This window comes from Salmo trutta, chromosome 17 (genome assembly GCF_901001165.1).
Source record: "Salmo trutta chromosome 17, fSalTru1.1, whole genome shotgun sequence".
Classification (NCBI taxonomy): domain Eukaryota; kingdom Metazoa; phylum Chordata; class Actinopteri; order Salmoniformes; family Salmonidae; genus Salmo; species Salmo trutta.
The window spans coordinates 16691609-16711621 of NC_042973.1; the positions used below are offsets into that span (position 1 = coordinate 16691609).

Genomic DNA, 20013 nt, shown 5'->3' on the forward strand with positions numbered 1-20013 from the left:
ATGTACATGAATGTATAGTTAAAGTGACTACGCATATATGATAAACAGAGAGTAGCAGCAGCATAAAAAGAGGGGCTGGGGGGGCACATAGAGTGGTCTACAGCTTATTACGAGGTACTCTACCTCAGACGAGCAATACTTCCAGAATTCCTTAATATTAGACATCGCGCACCAGCTGATACTGACAAATAGACACACCACCACCCTTCATCTTACCAGACATAGCTGTCCTGTCGATGTACGGAAAACCCAGCCAACTGTATATTATCCGTGTTGTCGTTAAGCCACGACTCCGTGAAACATGAGATATGGTTTTTAAATGTCCCGTTGGTAGGATAGTCTTGAACGGAGATCAACCAAGCTTATTCTCCAGTGATTGCTCGTTGGCTAATAGAACGGATGGTAGAGGTGGGTTACCCACTTGCCAACGAATTCTAACAAGGAATCCCAATCTCCGCCCCGTCTTTTCTTCACGCGAATGACGGGGATTTGTCCCTGGTCTCGGAGAAGCAGTATATCATTAAAGAAAAAATCTTAATCCAGTTTGAGGTAAGTAATCGCTGATCTGATATCCAGTATTTTGACGTCTGGATGAAAAGCGTGCTCAAAGTAAATTGCCTGTTACTCAGGCCCAGAAGCTAGGATATGCATATAATTGGTTGATTTGGATAGAAAACACTAAAGTTTCTAAAACTGTTCAAATAAATGTCTGAGTATAACAGAACTGATAAAGCAGGCAAAAACCCGAGCACAAACCATCCTGAAAAGAAAAAGAAAATTCAGCCCACCACTGATTCCAATGGCTTTCATGTTAAATACGAAGGGAAAACCTCCCAGATTGCAGTTCCTATGGCTTCCACTAGATGTCAACAGTCTTTAGAAAGAGTTTCAGGCTTGTTTTTGGAAAAATTAGTTAGAATTTGTAGTTTTTCTAAGTGGCTCCCATTTTGGCTGTTGTGTTTTCATGCGCGTCGATGAGAGCGTGTACCTTGTTGTTTATCCATTCTCCGTCTTAACGATTCTCCGTCTTAACTTTTATAATTTAACGATTCTCCGTCTTAACTTTTATAATTTATTTACATATTAGGGTACCTGAGGTTTGATTATAAATGTTGTTTGACTTGTTTGGAGAAGTTTATTGGTAACGTTTGGGATTCATTTTGTATGCATTTTGAAGGAGGGAAAACGATGGATTATTGAATGAAGCGCGCCAGCTAAACTGAGTTTTTGGGGATATAAAGAAGGACTTTATCGAACAAAAGGACCATTTGTGATGTAGCTGGGACCTTTTGGAGTGCCAACAGAAGAAGATCTTCAAAGGTAAGACATTTACTTTATCGCTATTTCTGACTTTCGTGGCGCATCTGCCTGGTTGAAAACTGTTTTTTATGCTTTTGTGTGCTGGGCACTGTCCTCAGATAATCGCATGGTGTGCTTTCGCCGTAAAGCCTTTTTGAAATCTGACACAGTGGCTGGATTAACAAGAAGTTAAGCTTTTTTCTGATGTATGACACTTATATTTTCATGAATGTTAAATATGACTTTCTGTAATTTGAATTTTGCGCTCTGCAATTTCACCGGATGTTGGCCAGGTGGGACGCTACCGTCCCACCTGCCCGTAAGAAGTTAATAAGTTGACTGTTTATAGATGTGACAGGTAAGGACCTTCATAGTTAATTCGGGAGATGGTAACTCTTTAAACAACCGCTCTCGTGGTGCCCCAAATTACTAATGAGTTAAATGTTACATGATTAACCTCTCTAGGGTAGGTGGGACGAAATCGTCCCACCTACGCAACAGCCAGTTTAATCCCGTGGCGCGATATTCAAATACCTTAGAAATGCTATTACTTCAATTTCTCAAACATATGACTATTTTACACCATTTTAAAGACAAGACTCTTGTTAACCTGTTATGGATAGGGGGCAGTATTTTCACGGCCGGATAAAATTATTAGCTTTGGATAGAAAACACTCCAAAGTTTCTAAAACTGTTTGAATGGTGTCTGTGAGTATAACAGAACTAATTTGGCAGGCCAAAACATGAGAAGATTCTGTTCAGGAAGTACCCTGTCTGACCATTTCTTGCCCTTCTTGATTATCTCTATCCATTACTTCCTACGGCTCCCATGGGCTCTCAGAAGGCGGCAAAAAGCTAAATGACGTAATTCCAAGCCCTGGCTGAAACACACGAGCGCTTTTGCTAAGTGGTCTATCAGCGGACAAAGGGACTCATGCTCGTGCACGAGACGACACCATGTTTTTATTCTATCGTCTCTGCACGGATTCAACGACTCCCGGTCGGAATAGTATCGCTTTTTTACGAGGGTGACGCGCCCGACGCGTTTCGTGACAAAAAAAATTCTAAATATTCCATTACCGTACTTCGAAGCATGTCAACCTCTGTTTAAAATCAATTTTTATGCAATTTTTCTCGTAAAAAAGCGATAATATTCCGACCGGGAGTCGTTGTTTTAGTTCAAAGACAGACAAAATAAAAACATGGGGTCGCCTCGTGCACGCGCCTCAGTCTCATTGTACTCTGATCGACCACCATCCAAATGCGCTAATGTTTTTCAGCAAGGGGCTGCAAAGACATCATTCAGCTTTTTCCCGGGTTCTGAGAGCCTATGGGAGCCGTAGGAAGTGTCACGTTACAGCAAAGATCCTCAGTTTTCAATAAAGAGAGTCAAGAAGCCCAAGAAATTGTCAGACAGGCCACTTCCTGTAAGGAATCTTCTCAGGTTTTTGCCTGCCATATGAGTTATGTTATACTCACAGACACCATTCAAACAGTTTTAGAAACTTTAGGGTGTTTTCTATCCAAAGCCAATAATTATATGCATATTCTAGTTTCTGGGCAGTAGTAATAACCAGATTAAATCGGGTACGTTTTTTATCCAGCCGTGTAAATACTGCCCCCTCTCCCTAACAGGTTAATAAAATAAAAACATATATATATAAAAAATAAAACATAAGATTGTGTAACAATTAAACATAGTTAGTTGATTCGATAAATAACAGTCATCAGATGAATGAAAGTAAAGTCACAACAGTTGGAACTGGACTTGTTGGAAGAGGAAACCGCAAGACAGGAACAAGAAATGCAGCAGATAACTTCTAAGATATTGCTTCCTCTGTAGCTTCTTCTGTAAAATGCCATTTCATGTCAGCCATCTTGTGGGGTTGTGTGTGTGTGGTCGGTCAGGATGGAGCCGCTGGTCCTGGCTGAGACTGGGTGGGTCTCGGTTGTTTCACAGGCCAGTCTCTCAGTCTGCCCATCAGACAACAGGCCTGAGGAAGTAGCAGAGCAGTCTGGAGCAGAGGGAGAACCAGCCTCAACCAGCCTGCAGACTCTGCTGACTGAGGGGAAAATCACTTCAGTTCTCCAACCAAAGAACTGAGACAGACATGCATCAAGGGACCATCTATTAATCCTTCTGCTGCCTTTGAACACTGCACAAAGACTAGTCTCTCTTGTAAAAGGGTAATGGATTTTGAGACTCGTTTTGACGGATAGCATGCCAGCTACGGTATTCTCTTCTATTCTGCCCACTCTGCAGTTCAGGAAATGGACCAGACCAGTTGAAATTTAGGGGTAAATGCTGTCATTCAAGTGTGAATAACCAGATTGAACACTTTGCGTTAGAATCCAAGGAGGTCTGAGAAATGTATACAGGTAAGTTACAATGCTGCATTTACTTCCAATAAACTGCATTCGAGGCTTTTTCTAGTTTATTACCAATTTTTTTGCCACATTACTGAGGAAATAAATAAAGAATGTAAAAGGGATTTGCTGCCAGATTAGAGCTGGGGCTCATTAGTTCCAAACACCAACTAAAGCAGCCAGCTCCACACCCAAATTAACAACCAACAGCGAGTGTCGATTTATACTGCTCAAGTGTGTGTGCGCGTGTGATATCTGTGTTACACACTTGGCAAATCTGCTGAGGTAAGTTTTCTGCATTCTGTGTTTGGGGGATGAGAATGCATGTGTTACTGGTGTGAGAATGCATGTGTTCTTTGCAGGGCTGGGAATTCTGCTTGCTGGTGTGTGTGTCCTGTGCAGATTTCTGTGTTGGAATTACCAGGCTGACTCAGAGGCGGCATGGTGCCTGGGGCCCAGAGCGGGCCTTTCCTCCTTCAGTGACTGACTCAACCATCTCTAACAGGAAGCGCTTCATATGTCACATGACCATGGGCCCAGAGGTCACTGACAACATATGAGTCTGAAAGCCAACCAGGACTCAGAAAGCAGCTCAAATAGCCTCTCATCACTGTGGAGTGTATCACAACTATTGTACTATCCCATTTGTGATGGAAAAGACCACTGTGTATGAAACAACCTTGAGCTTTCAAAATGTGGGAGAGAAAGCCTACAGATAGGTGTGTTTGTTCCTCTAACGTCAAGTCCATACAAAAGACAACTGTGGTTCAGCACAAGCCTGGGAATCAGTCAAGCCGTCATCAGTCAGAAGCTGACAGGTGCCAGGGGCATATAGCCTCTTCTACTCACAAAGAAGGGAGGAAGTGCAACTCACCTGACCCAAAACACTAATGATTCACACAGTTTTGCTGTATGCGGATTGTTATCCCCTTGTTGCAACTCGAATCGTACTAGGCCTAAACGTGTTGATTGATTCTCACTACCATGGCTGGCTAGTTCCTAGAACTTGAGTTTTTCCAATTAAGGGTAATGAACGGTAGCAACTGTTCAACATATAATATATTGCAACAATGTGTATGATCCATTTCAACTTGACAGTTAGGTTTAGCTCCAGCCCACAAATAGAAGACGGAACATTATATTGAACCACATGGGAGCTCTAGAGCTTTTCAGAGTTATTCAAAATCTGGTGTCTAGAAAGTACTTCCATGAGGTTTCCTTCAGTTTGCACAGCTGTTCAAGATAAGACACTGACTCCTGGTCAAGGGCCTGATTTTCACTCTATTCTCACATGACATTACTCATGAGACACTGATATAGAACAAAGGGGGAATATCACAAAGCAGGATCACTTTCTGTAAAAACATTCAGATAACTGTTTATCTTCCAGAAAGGCAAAGTTTAAATTGTTATTGAGCTCAAAGCGTGTTTTGCATCAACACCATATCATTTAAGCCAACCTTTGTTCAGGATCTAGTAAATGTGGAGTTGTTTGAGAAGGAGCTTTCTAAGGGTTAAACTGAGGCCTTGGCTAATACTTCCACATCTTCTCTTTCATTTCTTCTTTTTGGAGAAAACAGCTTTTACAACTGTCTCTAGATGCTTGGAGATCATCTTTCACCCCCTCTGGTCACATGCCTGATGACTATAACTGAGATCTCCAACTCCTGGTTCAAGTTAAAAATACATTTGACTAGGGGCACATCTCAAAAAGACAGAAATGACTTCCATTCCTCTTCTCTGGAAGAACTAGGTTTGATGCTCTCTTCATGCTTCCTGGACTTCTTCAATAGTATTCATGTGGACAGAGTGCAGACTCATGTATCTTGTTTGTCACGACAACATTAGTCACCTATGTAGAGGAATCATCTCCCTTGTGTTTTTTGGTGATGGCTCATTCCCATTTCACATCCGGTTTAAATCCGTGCTTCTATGCTAACCTCGACTGTGTGAGAACGTGGTACTAATACCGGGGAATGAGTGTTTACAGACACCCATGACAGGCATAAGGTGACACACACAAACATCCTTAGCCCCATTGCAACCACACACATCCTGCTTAGGGTTGAATGGTGGGGAAACCAGGTTAACGAGAGTTACCGGGATTTACGCCCAAAAACCACTCAATTTTCCGGGGATAATTAACTGAAAAAACAGTTCATAATAAATTATTAATATGAACGGCATGGCGTGAAATGGAACATTTACATTATATGCGATGTCCAAATCTGACTTCTCTACGGCCTCTGCGTGATAAATCAAGCTCAGGGTGGGGACAGACAGCCCATCTCAGTATGGAGCACAATTCACAACGCATGTAGGTCACTTTTTTTCTTGTGACAGGTAGCCCTACATTTGCTGCAGCTCAGCCTACATTTGCTGCAGCTCAGCCTATGCTACAGTAATATAAAGACTGAATGTGCATCTAATTTACCCATCTCCATTTGGCTTTCGGGGTCACCTTAATTTTTTTTAAATACTCCATCATCACTTGAATATAATTGCTTTAAAATCAGTGCATGCATGAGCACTCTCTCGCAGTCTTTCTCCATCAACTCATCCAAAACCGATAATCTAATTCTAGTCCTATATTATTCAAGGATGTCATTAGAATGATGACGATAAGGACAACTAAACATTTCATTTAACTGTTGAACGCGAGGAAGGAATGAAGCAACAATAGAGAGAAAGAGGAGGTAGGCTAATAACATTAGGGGAAATATTATGAAAGGTTTATATGCGTCAGCCTACTAAATATACAAATAGGCCCTGCTATATTTCAACATGTAAATCAAATTCGCTAGCCAATACTTGTAACTTTGTAGGCTGCATGTGCTGCACCAGAATCACATGTTCTCTTCGGTTTTATCATGGTTTGCACGATGTGCGTAATTCCAGTCCATATAATACAATACAGTAATACAGTTCACACTCAAAAAAGATTAGCTAACTGGAGCTAGATTCATTTATTTACCCAAGAGAGCATAGGCTATAGCTCTGTCATGCGTAATGTGCAGTAGCCTATATCATATACTGCTCAAAAAAATAAAGGGAACACTTAAACAACACAATGTAACTCCAAGTCAATCACACTTCTGTGAAATCAAACTGTCCACTTAGGAAGCAACACTGATTGACAATAAATTTCACATGCTGTTGTGCAAATGGAATAGACAACAGGTGGAAATTATAGACAATAAGCAAGACACCCCCAATAAAGGAGTGGTTCTGCAGGTGGTAACCACAGACCACTTCTCAGTTCCTATGCTTCCTGGCTGATGTTTTGGTCACTTTTGAATGCTGGTGGTGCTTTCACTCTAGTGGTAGCATGAGACGGCGTCTACAACCCACACAAGTGGCTCAGGTAGTGCAGCTCATCCAGGATGGCACATCAATGCGAGCTGTGGCAAAAAGGTTTGCTGTGTCTGTCAGCGTAGTGTCCAGAGCATGGAGGCGCTACCAGGAGACAGGCCAGTACATCAGGAGACGTGGAGGAGGCCGTAGGAGGGCAACAACCCAGCAGCAGGACCGCTACCTCCACCTTTGTGCAAGGAGGAGCAGGCGGAGCACTGCCAGAGCCCTGCAAAATGACCTCCAGCAGGCCACAAATGTGCATGTGTCTGCTCAAACGGTCAGAAACAGACTCCGTGAGGGTGGTATGAGGGCCCGACGTCCACAGGTGGGGGTTGTGCTTACAGCCCAACACCGTGCAGGACGTTTGGCATTTGCCAGAGAACACCAAGATTGGGAAATTCGCCACTGGCGCCCTGTGCTCTTCACAGATGAAAGCAGGTTCACACTGAGCACATGTGACAGACGTGACAGTCTGGAGACGCCGTGGAGAACGTTCTGCTGCCTGCAACATCCTCCAGCATGACCGGTTTGGCGGTGGGTCAGTCATGGTGTGGGGTGGCATTTCTTTGGGGGGCCGCACAGCCCTCCATGTGCTCGCCAGAGGTAGCCTGACTGCCATTAGGTACCGAGATGAGATCCTCAGACCCCTTGTGAGACCACATGCTGGTGCGGTGGGCCCTGGGTTCCTCCTAATGCAAGACCATGCTAGACCTCATGTGGCTGGAGTGTGTCAGCAGTTCCTGCAAGAGAAAGGCATTGATGCTATGGACTGGCCCACCCGTTCTCCAGACCTGAATCCAATTGAGCACATCTGGGACATAATGTCTCGCTCCATCCACCAACGCCACGTTGCACCACAGACTGTCCAGGAGTTGGCGGATGCTTTAGTCCAGGTCTGGGAGGAGATCCCTCAGGAGACCATCCGCCACCTCATCAGGAGCATGCCCAGGCGTTGTAGGGAGGTCATACAGGCACGTGGAGGCCACACACACTACTGAGCCTCATTTTGACTTGTTTTAAGGACATTACATCAAAGTTGGATCAGCCTGTAGTGTGGTTTTCCACTTTAATTTTGAGTGTGACTCCAAATCCAGACCTCCATGGGTTGATAAATTGGATTTCCATTGATTATCTTTGTGTGATTTTGTTGTCAGCACATTCAACTATGTAAAGAAAAAAGTATTTAATAAGATTATTTCATTCATTCAGATCTAGGATGTGTTATTTTACTGTTCCCTTTATTTTTTTGAGCAGTGTATATAACATGAATTGAATAATGGCACAATCATGTGGGCTTTTTTGGGCTTGAGCTCATAAATGGCGTTAATGAAGGCCTCATAAAATGTATTTAATATATGGCTCATCAGGCTCAGGTAGCATCAGGTTTGAATTTTCGTGCTGACCCAAGCTCTAATCAATTCCAGACATATTTATGCACTTTATAATGCTTTTGAATGACACTTCCAGTTTTGGTGGGAAATAAGTGATTTATTCTAGGGATGGAACGTTTGTAAAATACCATGAAAATATTAAACCCTAACCCTGTTAGGAAAGGTTTCATATGAGGTTGGAGTAGGGCTGTTGCGGAGACCGCAGTAAAATTCCACGTGACCGTTGAGTCACGATAATATCCTCTTATGCACTCCGGACATGCGTTGGTAGCACCCAACTTGCTAACGACCATCAGGTCACTGATGGCCTGGTACTCAGGGCTCCATTGTCCCTCCATCAGGTCCTAAAAATCACATCAAACCCATTAAAACAGTATCGTGCTTTTAAAACTCTCAGTGGGATTGATCAATTTGAAGAAAGGAGTTCAAAAACAGGTTGAAACTGAGTGGAAAACATGGTCGTTGTGGATGTTGTTTCAAAGCCTAACAACGAAATGGACAGCACTTTCTAAGGTGTTTATTCAAGCAAAAACACCCATACACATATTAGAGCTCATGCATAGGCCTATATATGAGCCTAAGGCCTGAAAAAATGTGAATTAAAATGATTGTGCCATTATACATAGTCTACCGTAAACATTAAATAAACATTGGTACATAATTGGTCTAGCATATACTCTGGACTGCAGTATTATGCATACTGGACGGACTGGTTACCTTGTTCATACCATCCAAACTCTCCATCCACGAGTCTGGGAGAGAACCTATAGGCCTAGCCAATGCTGTTGGTTGTGCAGGGCGGCTTACAAAGTTAGCCTACAATTATAGTGAATTTGATTTTGAATAGGCCTAGTAACAGAGCATTCTTTTATATTTTCATAATGAATAGGCTGACATTACCTTTAGCTACAGAATATCTCATCATTGTGCATTTCCATCTCCTCTCTCGCCTTCATTCTTTATCGAGGGTGCAGCGAGAGGGCCTGTCAACAGTTTTATAAAATATTTTTCTTTGTGATAACATGTTACTATCATTGTCACCGAACAGATTTCACTTGGTTTCTCAAATTAAGCACTGGGTACCTGCAGAAACAGGGTTAGAGAGCCTATGGCGCAATATCACCTGTCGAGCAGCGAGAGGCTGCATGCTACTTAAACAGTGGTTGATGCATGGAGTGAAATAACCGGAGTAGCCTACCACGCATGACAGAAAAACAAACCAGCGGGAAAGTGGCCTCCATTCGCTATTCAAGCGCATACGGACAATGTCTTCTTCCACCTGCCCCTGTTCCTGCCCATTTGATGGGCAATTCTAAATCAAAACTAATTTTACATATTAGTAAAGACAAGATTAAATTGAGAATAGTCTGATGGGTGAAAATACGATCACTTGATGAGAAAACAGCATGTTCAGCCTAAGGCAAGGAACAGAGCGCAACATTTTTCTTTTTGCGACTTTCTCAAATCATCAATAGCCTGTAGTCGCACCATGGAGCCCATATACTGTATGTTTTCATTTCCTAAACAATCTAAGGTTTGTATCATTCACAACTACATTTGCCAAATAACTCTATAAGACCTGATTGAAATGATTACTTTTATGCTCAACATAGCCACTTCATATGCGCACTCGCTCTGGAATGGGAAAAATATCCTTTCTATTTAATTCAGCTAAGTTCAATTAGGCCTACAGTATATTCTTCCTACTATAAAATCATATATAAAATAATGCACGGGACTTAAGCATATCTTGTCTGCTAAATGAACAAGCCTACAGCCTATGGCATAGCGCATAGCCAGATAACATACAGTTGGCCTAGGCCAAGTCATATTCTGTTCTTCATATCATAATGTTTCTTTAGATCTGCCTAAAATAAATCATGGATCATGGATTGTGAACCTCTTAAATGTAGATGTTCCAAAGGGACGCATCAGCGGCTTGTATGTGTGCTGGCCTGGAGATGCTAAACGTGTTTATGTTCATTAACGGTCAATTACCGCGAGACCGGTAGTCGTTGGCATGCAAATAACTGGCTGACATTTCATGACTGCCACAGCCTCAGGTAGGAGCCCTAACTTAATTTCATATGAATACAAATAGCCTTACCTCCAGCACAGGCCCAGCCCCTAGAATAGTCCTCTCCACCCCGCTGGCGTAGCCCTTCTGGCTGAGGGCCGTCAGACAGTGGATGAGGAAGTTGGTGCTCTGGGTCTTCCCAGAGCCGCTCTCCCCAGAGATAACAATGCACTGGTTTACCCTCTTTCTTAGCATGGCGTAGTATGCCACGTCCGCAATGGCAAAGATGTGTGGCTCCAGTTTCCCCAGCTGGTGGTTCTCGTACATCTTGACGTACTTGGGGTTGTAGATGGATAGGAACTTGAAGGGGTTGATGGCGATAAGGATAGACCCGGCGTAGGTGTAGATCTTTTTTTTGTGGAAGCGGTTGCGCAGGTTATCCAGGATGCTGCTCTCATTGAGTGCCGGGAGGTTACACAGGTCGTCAAAGTCATCATGGCGTGGGGGGAGAAAGCCTCTGGCTGCTAGCTTCTGGGCCTCCTGCTCCTTGCAGAGAGCGGGGAGGTGGACGTAGTGGATGGTGCCGTCACGGTTCCTCTCCTGGAGGAGGAAGTAGAAACCTTCGCTCTGAAGGTGCTGCTCCTGGGCCTTCCGTGGCCACAGCAGGACCCTCTGGACAGGGAGGTCCCAGGACTCCAGCACCCACTCCTCCCCACCACACTCCTTCACCTCGGCAAGCACGTAGAGCCGCTTGGGGTCCAGGCCCAGGGCCAAGGCTGCGTCCTGGATGACGGAGGCGGCTGTGGCCTCCTTGGGCACCTTGAGAGTGCAGCAAGATGGGCAGTCCGCTGAGAGCCGTGGGTAGACCTGCAGGTTGTAGGCCCGTCCATCTTGGCTAGGTGCTTGGCCTTCGCCATCTTTGACACTCATTCTGGGCCAGGTGGAGTCGCCTAAGCATGCCGTCTGCACTGCCTGCTGTTCTCTTACCACCCAGCACCTGGGGATCAAAGGAGAAAAAATGTTTTCTGAGACAGTTTTCCATTAAAGCTCAAAAGCTGAAAAAGAATGTCACAGCAGAGCTTAGTTGCAGAGAGCTGACTGAAAGCAACAAGAGCTGTGATGCTAACTGTTAGCCACATGCACGCTAAAAGTGCCTGTGCCAAACGACCCTGTATTGGATCAAGTCTTCAATTAAGAAAATAGTTTCATAATAGGCTAAACGAAAGACATTGAGCTATTCCAGATAGTGGAGGTTTCCCATTTGGGCTTTGCAGTCTCGCAAAGGTCTAAACAGTTGCCACAACGGCATTACGCCTGCGTTTCAAAATGCTAACAAATCGGTTGGTTTTTAAACAAAGACTCACAGACCACAGTGTGTGAACTCCAAACTACTGTTTGTCTTGGACTAACCAGCTGAGGAGTGGAAATGTGACTCGCGTCACAGCACATACGCAGGCTATTGAAAAGGTGGTTCTAATTTAGTGGATTAGAAAAAGCCTTCAACTATTTAAATGAAGCAATGTAGGCTTCACTACAATTAAGGGAATTATAAAACCTTACCTCTACTTAATGCTTGAGCAATATTACAATAACACTTTTCTACAGCAAAGCATAGGCCTTCACAAAGGATAATGCTTAGTCCATCAGTGCAGATTACTGTGACATGCCCAATTGCATGATTACTTGAAGGAAACTGTGGTACAGACCTTTTATTAGTGTGTATGGATGTTCACAAATGGCCCGGGCCTACATTGAGGGCAGGGACCCAGCTTTGGATGTTTTACTTTCTGGTTATCACTGAGCTCAAAGTTAGCCTGTGTTTGATTTACCCACATCAGTCTATCGTGTGCGTAAAGTTGAGTTGAGACATTTATTTTCCTGCAAGTGCATACTAAAGCTGTGGTTGGAGCATTAGTTTGATGCAGACACAATCTCCTCACTTCACGTAAGAAGCCCATCTCTATGATTAGCCTATGAGAAAGCCACATCTGGTGGTATAAACAAAAACATCCATAGAAACACCCATAGCAACAGTCAGTAAACAAACCATACAGTAGATCCAGGGTTCTTTTCAGCCCGGGACCCAAATGAGAAATACTGTGATTTCCTGGGACCCAAGCATATGAAAATATGCAACTATACGTAAATATCGGTACATTTCATTGCTCTTATGCCTAAAACAAATGCAATATAGACAAAACCAAACGACAATACCCATTTAAAATAGCTATTGATGTTTATTTTTCCCCTTTAAAAAAAACTCTTACATATGTCTAAGTTTGAACTGTTGCTGTTAAAATACAATAAATAATTGTAATTCTGAACTGGAACAAAATTATTGATAACATCACACAGATGTATAACACACACACACACACACACACACACACACAGTTTTTGATAAAGCAACCCTAAGTAACAGAACAGATGAAAAATGATCAGGCCTACTATACATCTTACTGTAGAAAGTATTGTTGAATAAAAGTCTAGGTTGAAATTGTTGCTGTTAAAACACAATAAAGGAAGTGACAGCATCCCAGAAGGCCAGCGTCCCGGAGTCGCCTCTTCACGTTGAGACTGGTGTTTTGCGGGTACTATTTAATGAAGCTGCCAGTTGAGGACTTGTGAGGTGTCTGTTTCTCAAACTAGACACTGATGTACTTGTCCTCTTGCTCAGTTGTGCACCGGGGCCTCCCACTCCTCTTTCTATTCTGGTTAGAGACAGTTTGCGCTGTTCTGTGAAGGGAGTAGTACACAGCGTTGCACGAGATCTTCAGTTTCTTGGCAATTTCTCACATGGAATAGCCTTCATTTCTCAGAACAAGAATAGACTGACGAGTTTCAGAAGAAAGTGCTTTGTTTCTGACCATTTCGAGCCTGTAATCGAACCCACAAATGCCGATGCTCCAGATACCCAACTAGTCTAAAGAAGGCCAGTTTTATTGCTTCTTTAATCAGAACAGTTTCCAGCTGTGCTAACATAATTGAAAAAGGGGTTTCTAATGATCAATTAGCCTTTTAAAATGATAAACTTGGATTAGCTAACACAACATGCCATTGGAACACAGGAGTGATGGTTGCTGATAATGGGCCTCTGTACACCTATGTAGATATTCCATTAAAAAAAAAAATCAGCAGTTTCCAGCTACAATAGTCATTTACAACATTAAATGTCTACACTGTATTTCTGATCAATATGATGTTATTTTAAATGGACAAAAAGTGCTTTTCTTTCAAAAACAAGGACATTTCTAAGTGCCCCAAACTTTTGAACGGTAGTGTATGTATATAAATAATTGTATTCGTTTCTGCTCGACTAAAACAATCTTAGTCGACCAACAGCCTAATGACCAAACAATCGACTAATTGGGATCAGAGCAACTAAGTACACCATACCAAGGGCCTGTACAACCAAAAACGGTTTATTAAAGGGATACTTCGGTATTTTTTGCAATGGAGGCACTTTGTCTACTTCCCCAGAGGCAGATTAACTTGTGGATACCATTTTGATGTCTCCGTTTCCAGTATGAAGGTTAGTGGTAGTTTCGCGAGCCAATGCTAATATCACTTACATTCATGTTTTAAATCATAGGAAATATTACATTGAAAAAGGACTGCCATTCAAGTTTTAGTTTTGTCTCACTGTCCATCTGTCTGGAGTACAAGAATAGGCGTAATGTTTAAAGATATTCCCAGTTTCTCAGGTTTGTCTGCATCTAGAACCCAGGCTCAAATCTCCCTGACCGTAGGCTACATACGATTTACACACATGGGATTTACAGATTTTCCACTATAAGAGGAATGGTCTGTTGTCAGACACCCATGCCGTGACTTGTTTGTCATCATCACTACAATAGCTGTGACATGATAGGCCTACTCTAAAAATAGCACCGCCACAGAAACTTTACTGTTAGCAGCAAAGAACTCTTCACCTCAGCATCTGCATCCGAGTTGAACACTAACAAAAACAGATACACACTTCAACTTCCCATTCATGGATGATTCAACTTCCACCTTGGCAAAGCTCCAGTAACACTACAATATGGACCCTAAAACATATTCCATTAGCAGAAAGAGTGCAGAGACTGTTCATGCAGTAAACTCAAGGATATCAGTGATTTCCTGAGAGAAGTGAAACTAACTGTCTCAAGCTTTTGGCAGCTCTTTATGGTTTACCGCCAAAAAAACTCAACGCAAGAGTCACATGATCGACATAAAAACGCAATGTCGCCTTGGACCAGATGAGACTGGCATGCTTTATTAAGCTGTTGCCAACAGCTTTTGGCTCAAGGTCAACTCATGGGAAATCTGATTCTGCCTAAAACCCAGAGTAGGGCTGTGACTGTCTTGCAATTTAAGGTCACATTACATGGTCACATACATGACTGTTAGGGGATTGGTGCATAAACTCAAAAAGAAACACGTGGTTTTTCACTATTACCATTACATTATCAGTAGCATATTATTATTCAAGTTATTACCTGTAAATATTAGTATAGTATACAAATGAAGAAAAGTCTAATTGGAGAGGAATTCCCCACCCCAAAAAAATTGAGATTCTGAATTTGACCCAAGTCAAATGCATTTTTCCACTCCACTTTTCCGAACAACTCGCATAACGCCACCAACGCTGCTGTGGTCATTCTCTGTGGCAATATGTTGTTCAGTGACTAGAGAGGAAGCAGTAATGAGAGAAAAATCATATACTAGTGGAAAAATAACATAGGCTATGCATCCTATAGGATGAATCATGAACGGACCTTGGCTAGGTTTCATTCAGTTGACCTTCCAACAAGAAACAGTTTTGTTTCTATCTGATTAAAGAGATGAAGTCCAGACAAGCCTACTTTAGGAAACTTTCTGAATGGAATGAGAAAATTTGTTTACTCATACATGCATACCCACCAATCCGCATGGACCAATCAATCAAAGCCACCTGCAGCGCATCTCACTCAGACACATAAGGACACACATTTGTTCTTTCCCAAAAACGTATTAAAAACTTTGTCCTAGCTTCAAATCCCTTCTCTAGGATAACCAAAAATGGTCTACATTATAGGATAATGCTTGATCATTGTAGCCTATCATATATATTGATGAGGAAAGTTTGAAGGGGGATATATAGAGACAGCTGTGACAGGCATGAAGCTGAAATTAACAATCATTAGAACATAGAAACATGCACGCAGCCTGTCCACAACCTAATGATCAGCCTGTCCACAGCCTAATGATCAGCCTGTCCACAGCCTAATGATCAGCCTGTCCACAGCCTAATGATCCTTCATTGATCTATTTCAGTGAAGCTGTGGGTGGTTATGTGAACACTAATTTGAGAGTGCTTTATCTAAATCTGTGCGACCACTTATTGATAAGGGTAAATTCCGGCGAATATATTTTAGGGTCGCCTATAGCACAGGTGGTCTAGGCCTAGATTATAATATATTAATTAACTTACACCTCTGTCTTCACTGTTCCCTTCCTGCACAATTCCTGCCTCTCCTCTCTATACATACACATACGCGCGCACACACACACACACTTCAAATTAGTGGATTTGGCTATTTCAGCCACACCCGTTGCTGACAGGTGTATAAAATCGAGCACACAGTCATGCAATCTCCATAGACAAACATTGGCAGTAGAATGGCCTTCTTGAAAAGCTCAGTGACTTTCAAAGTGGCACCGCCATAGGATGCCACCTTTTCAACAAGTCAGTGCGTCTAATTTCTGCCCTGCTAAAGCTGCCCTGGTCAACTGTAAGTGCGGCTATCGTGAAGTGAAAATGTCTAGGAGCAACAACAGCTCAGCCGCGAAGAAGTAGGCCACACAAGCTCACAGAACGGGGCCGCCGAGTGCTGAAGCTCCTAGCTCGTATAAACCATCAGTCCTCAGTTGCAACAGTCACTACTGAGTTCCAAACTGCCTCCGGAAGTAACGTCACCACAAAACTGTTCGTCCATGGCCGAGCAGCCGCACACAAGCCTAAGATGACTATGTGCAATGCCAAGCATCGGCTGGAGTTGTATAAAACTTGCCGAAATAGGACTCCAGACCAGTGGAAACGTGTTCTCTGGAGTGATGAATCACGCTTCACCAATGCATAGTGCCAGCTGTAAGGTTTGGTGGAGGAGGAATAACGGTCTGGGGCTGTTTTTCATGGGCTAGGCCCCTTAGTTCCAGTGAAGGGAAATCTTAACGCTACGCTGAAGGGAAATCTTAACGCTACAGCATACAATGACATGCTAGACTATTCTGTGCTGACAACTTTGTGGCAACAGTTTGCAGAAGGCCCTTTCCTGTTTCACCATAACAATGCCCCCGTGCACAGAGCGAGGTCCATACAGAAATGGTTTGTCAAGATCGTTGTGGAAGAACTTGACTGGCCTGCACAGAGCCCTGACCTCAACCCCATCGAAAACCTTTGGGTTGAATTGGAACACCGACTGCGTGCCAGGACTAATCGCCCAACATCAGTGCCCAACCTCACTAATGCTTGTGGCTGAATGGAAACAAGTTCCTGCAACAATGTTCCAACATCTAGTGGAAAGCCTTCCCAGAAGAGTATAGGCCGTTATAGCAGCAACGGAGGGACCAACTCCATATTAATGCCCATGATTTTGGAATGAGATGTTAGACAAGCAAGTGTCCACATACTTTTGGTCATGTAGTGTATATTTTGACAATGAACAGCAATATAGTTTGAAACTTATTGAGAGCAATTATTTTTAACTAATAGGCCTATTCAAGGAGAGAAGCATCTGTCGTTCCCCTTGCTTTCTGAATGGCTATAAAATAGGTTACACCGTTGGCAAGGAACTGGTGAGGAAGTTTAAAAGGAGAGAGTGACGTGTAGCCAAGCTCTGGTGTGATATGATCACATTGGCTAAACTGATACCTTGCTGCACTACAAACGTTAAAAAAAATTAAATAAAAAGTCAGAGAAAAATGAATTAATTCACACAATGAACCCACCAACCTGTCAGTGGCAGTGCTCGGCCTGTCAGTGGCAATGTACCAGATAACAATTTCTACTGGTCAACAGCTGATTTTCACATGCAAAAAGACACAAATATCTAACCTGCTCCGAATAAATAATTGATCGATTGTAAAAGGACAATATTTTGCAATTGGTGTGAACGGTGTAATAAACAAAAAAATATATAATTATTTGGATGAAAATAACAGACTTGGTGAGAAAGGGCCTTTACTGAAAATAGGTCTTTGACAAGATTAAGTCATGACAGGAGTGTTTGACTCATCAGAGAGATAGAGTCCAGACAAGCTACTATCAGAAACTTTTTGAACGGACATATAGGCAAATTGAGAGAAATAGCAAACTCACACACCCCAATAAAAGGACCCCCCAAATCAAAGCCACCAGACACAAGAGCAAATATTTGCCCTTTCCTTAAAACAGCTTGAAAAACCAACAGAACACTATATGATAATGAATTGACAAGGAAAGTATGAAGGGGAGAGTGACAGCTATGAGAAAGAATGAAGATTAAATTAACAATCATTAAAATAGAAACAAATTCATGCAACATGTCCATAGCCTATTTATCAGCGTTGATTAGTCTATAAATTAAGAAAGAAAATTGGTATGAAATTATATACCATGCAAGGTTGGCAAGGATTGGACCAATGTCCATTTGAAACATTAGCGCATTATAGGCCTAAGAGCCAGAACAACCTTGTTGACTGCTGTTGAATAATTAAGTCAAACACATCCAACCAAAACTCAACAAAAAAAGAAACGGCCCTTTATCAGTACCGTCTTTCAAAGATCATTCGTAAAAATCAAAATAACTTCACAGATTTGAATTGTTTTTGGGTTTAAACACAGTTTCCCATGCTTGTTCAATGAACCATAAACAATGAACCATAAACAATGAACATGCACCTGTGGAACGGTTGTTAAGACACTAACAGCTTAAAGACGGTAGGCAATTAAGGCCACAGTTATGAAAACTTAGGACACTAAAGAGGCCTTTCTACTGACTCAAAAAACACCAAAAGAACGATGCCCAGGGTCCCTGCTCATCTGCGTGAACGTGCCTTAGGCATGATTCAAGGAGGCATGAGGACTGCAGATGTGGCCAGGGCAATAAATTGCAATGTCCAAACTGTGAGACTCCTATGACAGCGCTACATTGAGTCAGGACGGACATCTGATCGTCCTCGCAGTGGCAGACCACGTGTAACACCAGCACAGGATCGGTACATGCGAACATCACACCTGCGGGACAGGTACAGGATGGCCACAACAACGGCCCGAGTTAGACCAGGAACGCACAATCCCTCCGTCAGTGCTCAGACTGTCCGCAATAGGCTGAGAGAGGCTGGACTGAGGGCGTGTAGCCTGTTGTAAGGCAGGTCCTCCCCAGACATCACCGGCAACATCGCCTATGGGCAAAAACCCACCGTCGCTGGACCAGACAGGACTGTCAAAAAGTGCCCTTCACTGACGAGTCGCGGATTTGTCTCGCCAGGGGTGAAGGTTGGATTCGCGTTTAGGAATGCACGTTACACCGAGGCCTGTACTCTGGAGCGGGATCGATTTGGAGGTGGAGGGTCCGTCATGGTCTGGGGCGGTGTGTCACAGCATCATCGAACTGAGCTTGTTGTCATTGCAGGCAATCTCAATGCTGTACGTTGCAGGGAAGACATCCTCCTCCCTCATGTGGTACCCTTCCTGCAGGCTCATCCTGACATGACCCTCCAGCATGACAATGCCACCAGCCATACTGCTCGTTCTGTGCGTGATTTCCTGCAGGACAGGAATGTCAGTGTTCTGCCATGGCCAGCGAAGAGCCCGGATCTCAATCCCATTGAGCACATCTGGGACCTGTTGGATCGGAGGGTGAGGGCCAGGGCCATTCTCCCCAGAAATGTCTGGGAAATTGCAGGTGTCTTGTTGGAAAAGTGGTGCACATTAAGAACTGGCAAATCTGATGCAGTCCATGAGGAGGTGATGTACTGCAGTACTTAATGCAGCTGGTGGCCACACCAGATACTGACTGTTACTTTACTTTTGATTTTGACCCCCCCCCCTTTGTTCAGGGACACATTATTCAATTTCTGCTAGTCACATGTCTGTGGAACTTGTTCAGTTTGTCTCAGTTGTTGAATCTTATGGTCATACAAATATTTACACATGTTAAGTTTGCTGAAAATAAACGCAGTTGACAGTGAGAGGCCGTTTCTTTTTTTGCTGAGTTTATTCTAAAATTAGACCGATTTACTTACTAGCAAGCAGTAAAAACGTGCATTGTATAAAAGAAAATAACGATTTTATTACTGAAGTGCCATAGCCTATAGGCTAGAGCTTCTACACCCCTGTGCATCTAGTGGTTTAACTGCAGGAGCGCCAAAACGCCAGTTGGAAAGAGGTGGTATTGAAAATTTAATAGACTGACTAACTTAGCAAAACAATTGCTTATAATAGTTAGTAAACACTACGGCTATTAGGTAAAGTTTGTCTACATGAAAATAAAGTTAATTTAAAAAATCTGAATGTAGACCTATTTAAAAGGTTTTGACAGTTATTATATTTTCATTCCGGTCTTCACCATCAGTATAGCC

General features: G+C 42.9%; 1 protein-coding gene across 7 annotated transcripts in view; it reads right to left on the reverse strand.

Annotated features, from left to right (window-relative positions):
* The window catches only part of LOC115151723 (unconventional myosin-IXb), a 114007-nt gene that overhangs the window by 71689 nt on the left and 22305 nt on the right, over positions 1-20013 (reverse strand). For all 7 annotated transcript variants that reach the window (XM_029695894.1, XM_029695893.1, XM_029695892.1 and 4 more), the window contains exon 2: positions 10519-11425. In XM_029695894.1, coding sequence (XP_029551754.1) covers positions 10519-11358 — 840 coding nt within the window. In that variant the 5' untranslated portion in view covers positions 11359-11425. The remainder of the gene's footprint in view (positions 1-10518; positions 11426-20013) is intronic.